The sequence below is a fragment of the Labeo rohita genome, chromosome 2 (assembly GCF_022985175.1).
Source record: "Labeo rohita strain BAU-BD-2019 chromosome 2, IGBB_LRoh.1.0, whole genome shotgun sequence".
In the NCBI taxonomy this organism is placed as follows: Eukaryota; Metazoa; Chordata; class Actinopteri; order Cypriniformes; family Cyprinidae; genus Labeo; species Labeo rohita.
The window spans coordinates 1,470,693-1,485,408 of NC_066870.1; the positions used below are offsets into that span (position 1 = coordinate 1,470,693).

At 46.2% G+C, this 14,716-nt stretch overlaps 2 protein-coding genes across 5 annotated transcripts in view; one reads left to right on the top strand and one right to left on the bottom strand.

The window, feature by feature from the left end:
* The window catches only part of LOC127173276 (tripartite motif-containing protein 16-like), a 100,611-nt gene that overhangs the window by 31,439 nt on the left and 54,456 nt on the right, over positions 1-14,716 (top strand). The window lies entirely within an intron of this gene.
* LOC127173342 (alanine aminotransferase 2-like) overlaps positions 1-14,716 on the bottom strand; it is a 76,905-nt gene that overhangs the window by 6,807 nt on the left and 55,382 nt on the right. For 2 of the 3 annotated variants that reach the window (XM_051123187.1, XM_051123157.1), the window contains exons 1-5: positions 13,231-13,374; positions 12,789-12,878; positions 8,175-8,283; positions 7,537-7,670; positions 7,131-7,374 (exon numbers count right to left, since the gene is read on the bottom strand). In XM_051123187.1, coding sequence (XP_050979144.1) covers positions 7,131-7,374; positions 7,537-7,670; positions 8,175-8,283; positions 12,789-12,878; positions 13,231-13,335 — 682 coding nt within the window. In that variant the 5' untranslated portion in view covers positions 13,336-13,374. Of the gene's footprint in view, positions 1-7,130; positions 7,375-7,536; positions 7,671-8,174; positions 8,284-12,788; positions 12,879-13,230; positions 13,375-14,716 lie in introns of those variants that run through there. The other variant, XM_051123175.1, reaches the window with a different exon arrangement.

Below are 14,716 nucleotides of genomic sequence, written 5' to 3' on the forward strand. Positions count from 1 at the left end.
AGGCTTAGAGGACAAGTAGATCTGGGAGTCATCTGCATAGTAATGAAAATGAATTACAAATCTAAATGTATGTGATGCGATCTAGGAAAACCCAACACATAGTGAAATTTGACCTTTTTTAGGTTTGATACCATATAAAAAGCTGGGTTCAAGCCCTTTCCAATACTATTTTTATTTTGTTCATAGCTTGAATCTTAATTTGGCTGATAGCCATGATTTTCAGGAATGGAAATTTGAGAAAAATGGGTTTAAAGTGAGAGCTGTCTGCCAAGTCAGGAGTGCTATACTGCATCATTACACAAACAGACTAACGTCTGTTTTCTGTTGTTTATCATGGGCATAGTCTCTGAACTTTTGATCACCCCTTGTATGTTTAGACAGCACGAATAGTGTACCTTGTAGTTTAGAAAAGCGTGCGCAGCGCAACTGTTCGAACACTGTGCATGAAACAGACTGTCATCTGACTCCTCCTCTTTAAGAACTTCATCATCCGATCCTTCATCTCTGGATGTGAAATAGTCCATTATAACATCGTTTAGGGCACTGACATCACCGAGATTGTGCAGATTGAGACGAGTAAAGATCGTTTAAGTGAGGATGTACAGTACTACAGACTGCGTCGTTGTGCTCCAACATGAATGAATGAATGAATGAATGATCGCATTTATATAGCGCTTTCATTGTGTATTGCTATACACCCAAAGCGCTTTACAATCATATGGGGGGATCTCTCCTCAACCACCACCAGTGTGCAGCATCCACTTGGATGATGCGACGGCAGCCACAGGACAACGGCGCCAGTGCGCTCACCACACACCAGCTACAGGTGGAGAGGAGAGAGAGTGATAAAGCCAATTAGTAAATATAACATCTCATGATATTAAAAAATAAATAAATAAATAAATAACTTGAGTGCAGGAGTGGCAGAGAATGTGAATTCACACACTTTTAATAAACATGTTACGTGGTTTATTTTGATAGGTTAACTGTTTTTTGTGGTGTTCAGAGAAAGCACCTCCGTAGCGCGTTCTGAACATAAGAGAAATCGTCCCAGGTTACGTATGTAACCATGGTTCCCCGAGGGAACGAGACGCTGCGTCGGCAAACGCTAGGGGAACGCCTTTGGCGGAACCACGCTCTGAACACATGTGAAATCTGACCAATGAGAAAGCGGGACGTCACGGGTGGGTGACGTCACCGACCAGGAAGCATAAAAGCACGTGCGAAGCCGGCCGGCGTCAGCTTCAAGAATGAAGCGAGCGCTCGGCAGGGATGCCAGAAGGATGGACCGAGACGCAGCGTCTCGTTCCCTCGGGGAACCATGGTTACATACCTAACCTGGGACGTTCCCCTTCGGGAACTCGAGCTGCGCCGGCAAACGTTAGGGGAACGAGATGCCCACGCCACCAGACTTCGAAGTCCCTGCCTAGTGAATTGCTAGGGCACAAGGACAGAAGAGCCAGGAGTGACTCGGGTGTCTAGGCTATAGAACCTGACAAAGGTGAGCGGCGTGGACCACCCCGCAGCATTACAGATGTCCTGGATGGGGACACCTAACATGAGTGCTTTGGAAGCAGCCGTAGCACGAGTGGAATGGGCTCGAAGACCCATAGGAGAAGGAAGGTCCGAAGACACATAAGAAGTAGAAATGGCATCGACGATCCATCTACTAATAGTTTGCTTGGAAGCAGGACTCCCCTTCTTAGGGGGGCCATAGCAGACGAACAACTGTTCAGATTTACGCCACAGGGCAGCTCTGTGGACATAGGCATCCAGGGCACGTACTGGACAGACACAATTTTGCTTCTGTTGGTCGGGCTCCCGGAAGGGAGGAGGACAGAAAGCCTGGAGCACGACCGGCTGAGGTGTGCTGGTGGGGACCTTAGGTACATACCCCGGTCTGGGGTAAAGAAATGCCTTGGTCATACCAGGAGCAAACTCTAGATGAGAAGTGGCCACCGAAAGGGCCTGCAGGTCCCCTACCCGCTTGAGGGAAGAAAGAGCGAGCAACAAAGCTGTCTTAATAGTTAGAAGATGATCCGATATGTCTTCTATAGGCTCGAATGGAGGCCTACAGAGAGCCTCAAGCACCACAGCCAGATCCCAAGTAGGGATATGAGGTCGCGTCGGAGGCCTCAGCCTCAGTGCACCGCGGAGGAAACGTGTAACCAGGGGGTTCCTACCCACTGACATGCCACCAAGAGGGGCGTGGTAGGCCGAAATTGCCGCCACGTAGACCTTCAAGGTGGAGTGGGCTAACCCTGTGGAGAGACGGGCCTGCAGAAACTCCAGTACTGTACCAACTGGGCAGTTAGCTGGGTCTTGCTGGCGTTCTCCACACCATGAAGTGAAAAGCTTCCACTTCAGGGCGTACAGTTTCCTCGTCGAGGGAGCTCTGGATTGGAGGATGGTCTCAACAACCTCGGTTGAGAGACCGGAAGCTATGAGTTGTGCCCCCTCAGAGGCCACACCCACAGCTTCCATAGCTCCGGGTGGGGGTGCAAGATGGTACCCCCCCCCTGTGAGAGGAGATCCCTCCTGACGGGAATCTCCCATGGAGAGCCATCGAGGAGAGATATCAGGTCCGAGAACCATACTCGGCCCGGCCAGTGCGGGGCTACTAACAGTAGACTGACTCCGTCCCGGCGCACTCTCTCCAGAACTCCTGGAAGCAGAGCAATCGGGGGAAAAGCGTACAGACGTAGCCTCGGCCACGTCTGTGTCATAGCATCCAGTCCCAGGGGAGCTGGATGAACTAGAGAGAACCAGAGGGGACATTGAGCATTCTCCCTCGTGGCGAAGAGATCTACTTGGGCTGAGCCAAAGATTCTCCAAATCTGCTTCACCACCTCCGGGTGAAGCATCCATTCCCCGGGCCTCTGCCCCTGCCTCGACAGGATGTCTGCTCCCACATTTAGATACCCAGGAATATGAACTGCTTGCAGTGAGAGGAGTTTGTCCTGGGACCACACAAGGATCTGGTGCGCCAGCTTGTATAAGGGGCGCGAACGCAGGCCTCCCTGGTGGTTGATGTAGTAGACCACGGCTGTGCTGTCGGTGCGTACTAGCACATGGCGATCTCTCAGGTCTGGAAGAAAGTACTTCAGAGCTAGAAATACGGCCAGCATCTCGAGGCAGTTGATGTGCCAACTGAGACGGCGACCACTCCACAGACCCCGGGCGGAGCGGCCACTCATGACCGCCCCCCAACCGGTGAGGGATGCATCCGTCGCTAGTGAGACACGGCGGCAAGGAGCTCCCAACACCGGGCCCTGATTTAGGAACCAAGGTTTCCTCCACATATCTAAGGAACGTAGCCCTCGGCGCGTAACCTTGATCATGCGGAGCGGGTTTCCCCTCGGGGAGAACCCCTTGGTTTTGAGCCACCACTGAAGGGGTCTCATGTACAGCAGGCCAAAAGGTATCACGTTGGACGCAGCTGCCATCAGACCCAGCAGTTGTTGGAACTGCTTGACAGTGAGTGACCGGCCTTCTTTGACTCTCCTGACTGCGGCAAGGATCGACTCGATCCGAGCAGGGGACAGACGTGCCTGCATCGTGGTCGAATCCCAAACCACGCCCAGATAAGTGGTCCTCTGTGATGGAGAAAGCACACTTTTCTTGGCGTTTAGCCTTAACCCCAACGCTTTCATGTGCGCGAGAACAACATCTCGATGCTGAACCGCTAAACTCTCGGACGCTGCTAAGATCAGCCAGTCGTCGATGTAGTTTAATATGCGAATGCCCTGGAGCCGAAGAGGGACCAGGGCAGCGTCTACGCATTTCGTAAAAGTGCGGGGGGAGAGTGCTAGGCCGAACGGAAGAACCCGATACTGATAAGCTTCGCCCCTGAAAGCAAATCTCAGGAACTTCCGATGTTGAGGAAGGATGGAGACATGGAAGTAAGCGTCTTTCAGGTCTATCGTCACAAACCAGTCCTCGGACCTGATCTGTGAGATGACTTGCTTGATTGTAAGCATTTTGAACTTCAGTTTCATTACTGAATGATTGAGACGACGAAGGTCTAAGATGGGACGCAACCCTCCATCCTTCTTTGGAACAATGAAGTACCGGCTGTAAAACCCGGATTCCCTGACGTGAGGAGGGACCACCTCGATGGCCTCCTTCCTCAAAAGGGTGACTACTTCTTGCTCCATAACCAGAGCCTGCTCGGGGCCCACCACTGTGGGAAAAACCCCGTCGAAGGGCGGCGGCGGAGCGCCGAACTGAATAGTATAGCCTTCTTCTACTGTACGCAGGACCCATGCAGACACGTTTGGCAGTAGCTTCCACGCTGCCAGATAGTCTACTAAGGGAACCAGCCGCTCGAGGCTGGCCTCTGGTGTTGACTGAACTGCTAGCTCGGAGACCTGTAACGGCGGACCGGCAGGAGACTGCCGAACTAACTGTTCTAGAGACCCCCGTGGGGGTGACGAGCGCCCTGGCTCCGCTACGAGACCGGGCGGAAAGACCCAGGGCATGCGCTCGTCGGAGGCCGCTGTGTTCTGTAACCTTGGCAGAAACGTCAGACTGACCCCCCGAGGGCACCGAGGAGAGATGGGTACCGTGTAATGCGGTAAAACCCACCCTTCCCCGGCAGGGGCTACCCTCGGCGGTCCTGAGTTGGCGTCAGGACCGCTTTTGGGTCGGGGCCCTCTTCGCCTGAAGCACGACCCGCAGGTCGGGCCTCGCCTTAGAGGACCCCGGTCTAGAGTGCCGCGAGTCTCGGCCCCGGGACGGGGGAGCACGAGAAGCGACACTCAACTTTTGAACCTCACGGTACGAGGAGCTGGTACACGGTTGTGGCTGCTCACGCCCAGCAGCCACATGAGCTAGCGAACGGCGAGGGAGGAACTTCTGGAACGCCGCCGCTTGTTTGCGTGCCTCCTGGTACCTGTTGACGACAGAATCTACTGCGTCGCCAAACAGGCCAGAAGACCCAAGCGGGGCGTCCAGGAGGAAGACCCTGTCCTTCTCTTTCATATCGGACAGGGTCAACCACAGATGCCTCTCCGCCGCCACCATGGCTGCCATAGACCGCCCCACTGCACGGGCGGTCTCCTTGGTGGCGCGGAGAGCTAAATCTGCTGTCTTTCTAAGTTCCTCCAAATCTACTTTATCGCCTTCTGCTAGCTCTTTCAGCAGGTCGGCCTGATAGGCTTGGAGCAGTGACATAGTGACGTGTACCCCTTACCCAGAAGCGCTGATGTGGTGCGTAGCGGCTTCGAGGGTAAGGTAGGAGCCTTCAATGACGATGCCTCGCCGGGGGACAGATAGCTCGCAAGCGTCTGTTCCACCCGGGGCATCGCCTTATAGGCTCGCTCATCGAGCCCCACCACATTTCCATAATAGTCAGAGGCGGGGACGAAGAGACGAGCCGAAAATGGTCTAGCCCACGACCTCGAGATCTCATCATGGAGGTCGGGGAAGAAGGGAAGGCTCCTTCTTGGAGGTGGATTCTTACTCCGCAGAAAGCGCTCATCCAACTTGCTTCTCTGCGGAGTTAATTCTTCCTCGGCGGGCCAACTGATATTTAATTTGGCTACCGCACGAGTAACCACCTCCAAGAGCTCCTCGTACTGTGGGGATTGAGGGAGTGGCTCACAAACACTCTCCAAGTCACCCTCGCCAGAGAATGATAACAGGAGAGAAGAGCCCGCCCCCTGGGAGGAAGTAGCCGCAGAGCGGGCTTCCGAACCCACGGAACGAGCTGCGGATCTGCTGGGTGAGGAGGGAGATAGGGGGTTACCCGTCTCCATTCCCTCCAACAGATCCAACTGCGAACCCCAGGAATGCAGTGCCCGCTCCGCCTCGGCGGAAGCGGGACCCGCACCCTGAGGAACGCTGATGAAGGATCCCTCCTCAAAGAGATCCTTCCGGGAGCGGAGCGTCCGCAAAGGAAGCTCTTCACAATGCGGGCAATCAGCCCCCTCAAGGGCTGACGCTGCATGCTCCGCTCCCAAGCAGACCACGCACATGCTGTGTGTATCCCCGCTAGTAATATATCGTTTGCAGGGAGGAACACACAGCCTGTAACGCGGTCCGCTTTTATCACTCGAGCCACTCTTAACAAGCGCTTTCTTCGACATTGCCCTCAAAAGAAAGTTGTGCAAACTAGCACAGAAAAACAGGGTCAATGTAGACAGACAATTCACACACAGAGTGCTCCGCTGAAAGACAGAAGCTGACGCCGGCCGGCTTCGCACATGCTTTTATGCTTCCTGGTCGGTGACGTCACCCGCCCGTGACGTCCCGCTTTCTCATTGGTCAGATTTCACATGTGTTCAGAGCGTGGTTCCGCCAAAGGCGTTCCCCTAGCGTTTGCCGACGCAGCTCGAGTTCCCGAAGGGGAAACACAGTCATTTCTGCTTGCTGCAATAAATCACTATTTTTCAGCACTAAACAAGTGAATTTCTCCAAGATATTTTCAGAGATGATTAAGATGTTATAGAATAATAATTTAATGAAAATCTAATTTTGACCAAAAAAATTTACATTCAACCTATTTTTCAAATTTCCTGAAAACACCCCAGCTCAACATCCGCCAGGTTTTCCCAGATCGCATCACATATATAAGCACATGGTAAAAGGTAAACAATACATAAAAGGGGGCCCAAGACAGTGCCCTGAGGAACACCACTGGTAACAGTTAAGGAATATGACCTAAAAAATTTAACTGAACAAACTGAGTGTGACTAGGGAGATCAATGAGGATCTAAACCAGCTAAGAGGGGTAACCAGAGATTTCAGTAGAAGCTCATCTTACTTTGAGGATTTTATGAGAAATAGTAACAAAGGCCACACTTAAATAAAGTAGAATGACTATGGTTAATAATCCAGATTCAGCTGCCATCAATAGATCATTAGTAAATTTTATCATTGCACTTTCAGCACACTGAAATGAACGAAAACCAGACTGAAAGAGTTACTACTACTACATATATTGTAAAAACGTTAATTTGGTGTAAAGTTGCTTTGCAACGATATGTATCGTGAAAAGGGCTATACAAATAAATTTGAATTGAAAAAAAAAAAAAAAAAAGAGTTCAAACAGATTATTATTGAAATGGTGAGTATGAACTTGCACAGACTTTTTAGAATGATAGAGATATTATTATCTATTACTGTACCTGTTGGATTCCCTGGGTTGCAGATATAAAGCGCTACTGGATTGCAGATCTTTCTGCCTGCTTGAAGTGCCCTGTGAAGCTCCTCCATCTGCAGCGTCCAGCCCTGTTCCTCACACAGATGATACGGTATGATGGCTGCTTCCTCCTCCTCCAGCATCAGAGTAAATGTAGGATATGTGGGTACAGGTATGAGCACGCCAGTCTGACACGAGTCCTCACTACGAATCAGTAGCTTCAGCATAATCTACAAAGAAAATATTTACTTTATATTTTCTGGAATGAAGATACGTACCATGTCCAATTACAAATATTCAAAGGAAAGTATTTTGTGAAACTTTATGCATTTGCTTTTCAGTTTTTAAAAAAAGGAAAACGCCTGACAATAAATTATATTTGTTGACTGAACCCTTAGTGCCGTTTTGGAGCCAGACATGATGAAGATGTTGTCGGGTGAGCAAGGAACTCCTCCGTCTCTCCTGGTAATGAACTGTGACAAACAGTGTTTGATTTTGGGAATTCCACTTGACTCTGTATATGAACCTAAAGAGATTGTCACTACATGAGTATGACATGCACATGAAAGGATTCAACATTAAACTCAAGTGATTCATATACGGTAATGAGTATTTGAAGTGTTGAGGGTACGACATTACAAGTAGCGTGTGTTATGTAATCAGATTACTTTTAAAAGTAACTACTGAGGTAACACAATACTTTGTAATTTACAAGAAAATGTCTTCGAAAAAGTCTTTGATGATTCAGTTCAACCATACTAACAAGCAAAAATCACAGACTCCATTTTTGATAATCCTTTGCCTGGACTCATCAGATCTCATAATCGGTTCACAGCTCATATTAATTGAACTATAAAGGTTGCTTGTCTTCCACGTTTCCTTGCCTTGCCTTTGTGTTTTTTGATCTTGAACTGTTTATATGTTTTGTGATCGTTATAACATGAAAACTATTTTTTAAAGTACAAGGTGTTTAAATGTATGAAAACAGCAAGTAATGCAGTACATTTTCTGTGCAGAGACAAAAGCTCACCTACGCTTCCACCATCACATTCCCTAAGGAGACTTTCAGCCCTTTGTTTAACATCTAATGGCAGACTGTCATCCTCCAAAAGGGCTGGATACAAGCAGGCAGCAAGGACCTGCAAATAAAAATAATCAGAGATTGACCGATAATGATTTATATATATATATATATATATATACTGATACAATACAATACAATTTTTTTGCATGTTTATATGCCTGATAACCAATATACAGAATTGATATTTATTGTTTTACTTCTGTTTCAGACGCAATAATAACAACAGCACTGAACTGAACACAGTGTTTTATTTGTAACACATTTGTCAATACTGTAATTTCTGTAATGTCACTCCCTGCTTATTCATATTAAAAACATACCGAGCCCGGGGCACTCCCCCTGACCGGGGAGAGGGGTCTGAGCTCGGCATTTTAGCCCGGACCCAAAGTGCTCCCCCCTGCTCTGCTCCCTGTGTTGGGGTAGGAACGGGCTAAAGGTGAGGAGTCGGGGTGGTAGAGGGATGCTGAAAGACTGCAGAAAATTAAGGTAAGAGTGCTTTTATTTATAGAGGTTCTGTCTTGTGCTGGTTGGATAGATGGTGTAATTGCTGATGATAAATTGGCCATGTTAATTATCTGTGCATGCTCCTCATGAAATTTGTTAATAAAACATCACTTCACGAGTTCACACTTACATATAATACAACTAAGTAAAGGTTACGCGTATTTACCGTGCTGTCCGGGAGAGGGCTCCAAGCTCTGTAATCATTCCCAAGCCCAGGGGACTCCCCTTGACCGGGGAGAGGGGTCCGGCATTTTAGCCTGGACCCAGAGCCCTCCCCCAAAGATGCTATTATTGGGGGACAGCATCCAGAGTTGGGCTTGATAACCCCCCTCCCCAAACCTTGCATGGCTTAGGGCTGAAGGGATGCTGGACAGTAGCTTGTAGTAGCGGCACTGCTGCGGCATCTGAAAAGAGAACGTGACTTCTGTAAAGAAGCGGGCACTGCTGTGGCAGTGGAGGAATACAGAAAACGCTCCTGCGGGAACAGATACTGCTGTGGCAGAGAAAAGTAAAGGTGAGTGGGGAGTAGAGATGCAGACTCCTGCGGTAGCAGTCACTGCTGCGGCAGTGGGGAAATACAGAAAAGACTCCTGTGGGGCCATTTAATTGCTGTGGCAGTGCAGAATTACAGATACAGGCTCCTGCGGGAGCGGTCACTCACTAAGGTAAGGTATTGCGTAATTGTTTAGAGAATCCAGCAGATAATCTCTGACAGCATGTCAAAAATGTTTGGGTGGACGGAAAAGTAAAATTTATTGTGCCAGTGGATGCTGAATAAATCCCAAAAATGTAGGTGAATGGGCATCATTTTAAAAGCAGAGATGATGTCGACTTCAGCCAGCCAAATGCCGCAACCTGGTCTTTGATCAGGGCAATGGCTTGGTCAGTGTCATTGTAATGCAGAGAAAAATCTTTGAGCTTAATAAAGCTGTTAACGCTTGGAAACGGGGAATTATGCGGGGATGAGAGATTGATTATGACGGCGTGTTTTACCTGATAATTTTTTGGTGGCGACGCCAATTGTGTTAACGCGGAAAGGTTAAAGGGATGGATAGAAAAGGAGCTGATCATGAAGTTTGCGTCAGTTTCTTTTTTTATTAGAAGATCGGCTGTTTCAGGTTCCGCGAGAGCGTACTGGAGATTGGGGCAGGTAAGGCTTTGGGAGGGGAGATTTTCAACACCGGGGTGAACGCTGTGAGAGACATCAGACAGTATGTAATTAGAAAAATGAGAGTCAGGGTGGTGAGACAATTCCTGCCAAAATTAAAGGTGGCACAGACCAGGCTATTCGGGAGAGAAGAGGGGATTAAAGGGTTTGGTGGAGGGTTTGTGTTTGGTGAGGGACATAGCTGGTAGACTTGGGCTGGGACTGATCGGGGCAAGGAGGGATGGACAGGTTGATGAAAGTGCATGCTATGGTGGAGTGGGCGATGGATGCGACAGCCTAAAAAACTTGTTGTGGAGTTCAGTGTCCACGGGTCCATTCGATCTCTGACATGTTTGCGGCCATTGGATGAGCCAATGCTAAAAAATAGAGATAATGAAGGTAAGACCGCTTTGATTATTTATAGAGGTTCTCTCTTGTGCTGGTTGGATAGATGGTGTAATTGCTGATGATGAATTGGCCGTGTTAATTATCTGCGCTTGCTCTTCCCAAAATTTGTTAATAAAACATCACTAAGTAGAGGGATCTGAGAGAGTGCAAGAAATAAAGTAGCACTGAATGGTTTAGCTGCTCAGTACCTGAGCGAGCTCTTATCGCATTACAGTCCTTGACGTCCTTTGCAATCTCAAAACTTTGGCCATTTGATAATACCTAGAATATCAAAATCAACTGTGGGCAACAGATCCTTTTCCTGTTTTGTGTTGGTGTATGGTCAGACTCTGAGTGTACCGGGAGATTTCATTCCAGGGGTTCTATCCTATGACCCACCTGTCCTCTTAGACCAGGGGTGGGAAACATTGATCCTGAAGGGCCGGTGTCCCTGCAGAGTTTAGCTCCAACCCTAATCAAACACAGCTGAACAAGCTAATTGAAGTTTTCAGGACACAGGTTGGTATTTTTTTTTTCAAGGTTGGAGCTAAACTCTGCAGAGATACCGGCCCTCTCATCCAGGATCAACATTCCCCACCCCTGTCTTAGACAGAATAAATGCTTTCAAGCCAGTTACTACCTCTCAGCCTGACCTGGTGACATCTTGGATCCCCAAGGACTTCTTTACAGCTGAGTTTGGAATGAAATCAGTTTTTCTGATTCATCTGCTCTCAGAAACGAGTCCATCATCATCTCATATCATGCAGAACATCATATTAGAAATGTGTTAGGAATGGATGCAGGATCATGAGAATCACACTGTTCATGTCTGTTGATTTCCACAGTCACATTCACCAACATTGTTCCCAGGACCAGAAACAACTTCCTACAGTGTACGTCAGTAAGAAAACAAGCAAAAAAACTCACTGAGTGTGTTCATGTTCTTCCTGTAGAAGGTGAAAGAAGAGTTTTATAATTGATGATGTAAATGATGATTTGCACAGGATATCTGCTCATCTGTACTGACACACTGATGATACACTGAACATGAAGAGTTCAGCTACATGAAAACATCAAACAGATTTATAATTCCTGATTCTGATGCGTTTTATCTCCGTTAGATTCCCATCAGCTCACTCTGGATCTGAACACAGTCAATAAACTCCTCTGTCTGTCTGAGAACAACAGAGTGATTACTGACACTGGCACAGATCAGTTGTATCCGGATCATCCAGATAGATTTGATTAATCAAATCCTCAGGCGTTGTATAGAGTGTGTGTGTGGACACTGTTACCGGGAGCTGTAGTCGAGTGGATATTATGTGTATATATCAGTATCATATTAAAGCATCAGCAGGAAGGGATCAGGACATGAGTTTGTATTTGGATCTAGTGATTAGTCCTGGAGTTTGTTCTGCTCTAAATCCAGATACTCATTCGTATACAATAACATAGAGACTGTTCTCCCTGTGATGTCCATCAGCAGTAGAATAGGAGTGTTTGTGGATCACAGTGCAGGAACTCTGTCCTTCTACAGCGTCTCTGACACAATGATCCTCATCCACACAGTCCAGACTACATTTACTCATCCGTTCTATCCTGGGTTTAGGGTTGGAGGTTCTGGATCATCAGTGAAACTGTGTTGATAAATCAGAATAGACTGACAAGAAATTCTACCCATAATGCTTTGAGCTGCATGATAAATCCATAATAGTGAGATGCTATAGAGTTTCTTCTTTTCTCTTCGTGACATTAATATTGCAGCTGATCTTCTGTCAGTGTAATAACACGTCAGAATAAACCTAAAGTTTTGTCATGAAACTCTAGATGGCGCAGTCTGATGGGTCTAACTCAGTCTGACATAATGTCATCATCACATGGTGCAGCTGATTGGTTCTTTTTGTATTAGCAGCCAATGAGCTTGCTGCTCAACATTCAAATACTTGGTTACTGTTTGCTGTAGCAGTTGAAGCATGTTTCAGAAAAGTTCTGAAATCTGCATCTAAGATCAGTGAATTCTCTTTCACTCCACATGACATATTGCATATTGCGTTGTCCGCCTAAATTATTTTAAATGAGCAACCTTTTAAACTAAGGTTCAGAGTCAGGTTTAACAGTCTTGCATTCGTATGCAGGAATGAAATGTAAGTACATTAGCAGTAACATTTTCACATCTTTGTTATACAGTTGGAGCAACATACAGTCTAGCACATGTAACCATCTAAGGATACGCCATCAGGTTAAATAAGATAAGCATTGGCGAATGTATGCATTTAATGGGATTCACCATATTTAGTTGCATAAACTCAATGCCACATTTATGTATTTATAAAGCTGATGTTTTCATGTTGATTACAGCTGCACACAGCATCTGAGTAACACTGTTTAATTGCCCCCAATGGCTACTATTTAAATAAGAGAATAAAAGACATTGTCATGTACATTACCATGCCAATCCCTCTGAGAGTTGTTTTGATAGAAATGTAATAAATCTGACTGATATAGATAAATGTTCTACTCACTTGACGAACGAAGGTGATGGGTTTTATTCCTCCTCTGTGCAGATCCCCAGAAGACAAATCAAGCACCTCATTATAGTTTCTTCTCTCACCCTAAAATCAGTTGAGATAAAAATCAGATGAGTCACAAAAGGACAATATGTTGTTGTGTGTAACCACAAAATCAAGCTATTGCTTTAAAAAATAACATTTAGGATAGGAGTCAGCTAGTTATCTAATTCCAGTATAATACAAACAGGGAACCAAAATGGCAATAAAGTCAAACACTAAAAAGTGACAAATTTTTCAGAAATGAGGGCATGTCACACAATCTATCCATGTTGCCTTCTGCCTAATTTCTATTTAGTGTCAGGTGAATCTGCACCAAAGCACTTATTAATATATTACTAGATTAAAATAGAAAAAAAAAAAAAAAGATGAGACCAATATCAAAGTAATAATACACCTGTTGTATTTCAGCTGTGATCTGTGCAGCACGTCTCGATAAACCATCCTTTCCCGATTGAAAATAGTTCTTCACCAATGGACTGATCTCTTTCAGGAAGGACATCCTTGTTTATCAGAGTTAGGATTTTGAATTGTATTTTCTATGTTGTCTAATTCACTCAGATAGTTAACCTTTGTCCTTTATCTGATGGCTTCTATTCCTGGACCAATTGAATTCAGAATCTTCACAGTGTTTAATTATTAAACCTGAATTTTTGGTCCTATGGGGAGTAAAGTCCTAAGAGTGGGTCAGGCTCCTTGAGACATTAACAAAGACACTTCAGGATAAATAGATCACTATTTTTTTCTAGTCAACTTCTCTCCACAAGAGAGGAATGAAAATCATCTACATTATTATCAAAGAATTTGGAATCATGTATCAAATAAGCATTTCATGTTTTTTGAAATTCTAGACATAGAATTAGCCTAACAGTAAGTCAAGTAAGAAAGGCACACACTACATGGACAAAAGTACTGGGACACCTGACCTTTACACCATCAGGAACTTTAATGACATTGCATTCTAAATACACAGACATTAAAATTGAGTTTACAGCATTAGCAGCTTTACCTATTCTGTTAAAGTTTTTCAACAAGATTTTGAAGTGTCTCTGTGAGACTTTTGCTTATTCGTCCAGGAGAGCATTTGTGAGGTCATGCATTAATGTTTGATAAGAAGGTCTGGTTTATTCCAGTTCATCCCAAAGGTGCTGAATGGAGCTACAGACAGTGTTGTGTGTTCATCCACACCAGACTCATCCAGTCATGTCTTTATGGACCGTGCTTTGCTCACTGGGGCATGGAGTCATTCTGGAATGGAAGAGAGCCTTCCTCAAACTGATCCCACAAAGCTGGAAGCAAAGCATTGTACAATATGTCTTGGTATGCTGAAGCATTAAGGTTTCCTTTTATAGCCCAGCCCCTGAAAAACAGCCCTATACCATCATCCCTCCTCCACCAAACTTTACAGCTGACACAATTTTGGTAACAATAGGTGTTCTCCTGGCATCCATCAAACCCAGACTCATCCATCAGACTGTGTGATTGGTCGCTCCACAGAACAGGTTTCCACTGCCCCAGACTCCAGTATCTGTGTGCTTCACACACTCCATCATCCAACGCTTGGCATTGTATTTGGTGATGTGAGGCATGTCACGACTCCTTTAATGAACCCACTGGTGAAATACGTTTCATAGTCGCTATGGGAGTTTGAAGATATGTGAGAGTATTTTAGGGTTTTTGTCTCTATTTGTTTGTATTTACAGCACAGTTTCACTGGTTAGATCTTCTTGCTTTTTCCTAAAACAGAAACAGAGTAAACATCAGCACACAGAATATTCCAGCACAGTGAATGCTGTGAGCAGGTGTAGCTGTGAATGAAATCACCTGTTGAACGCTACTGTGATTGGGTCAATCTGGGCTGCAGATTTCACAGCCGGGTCTCG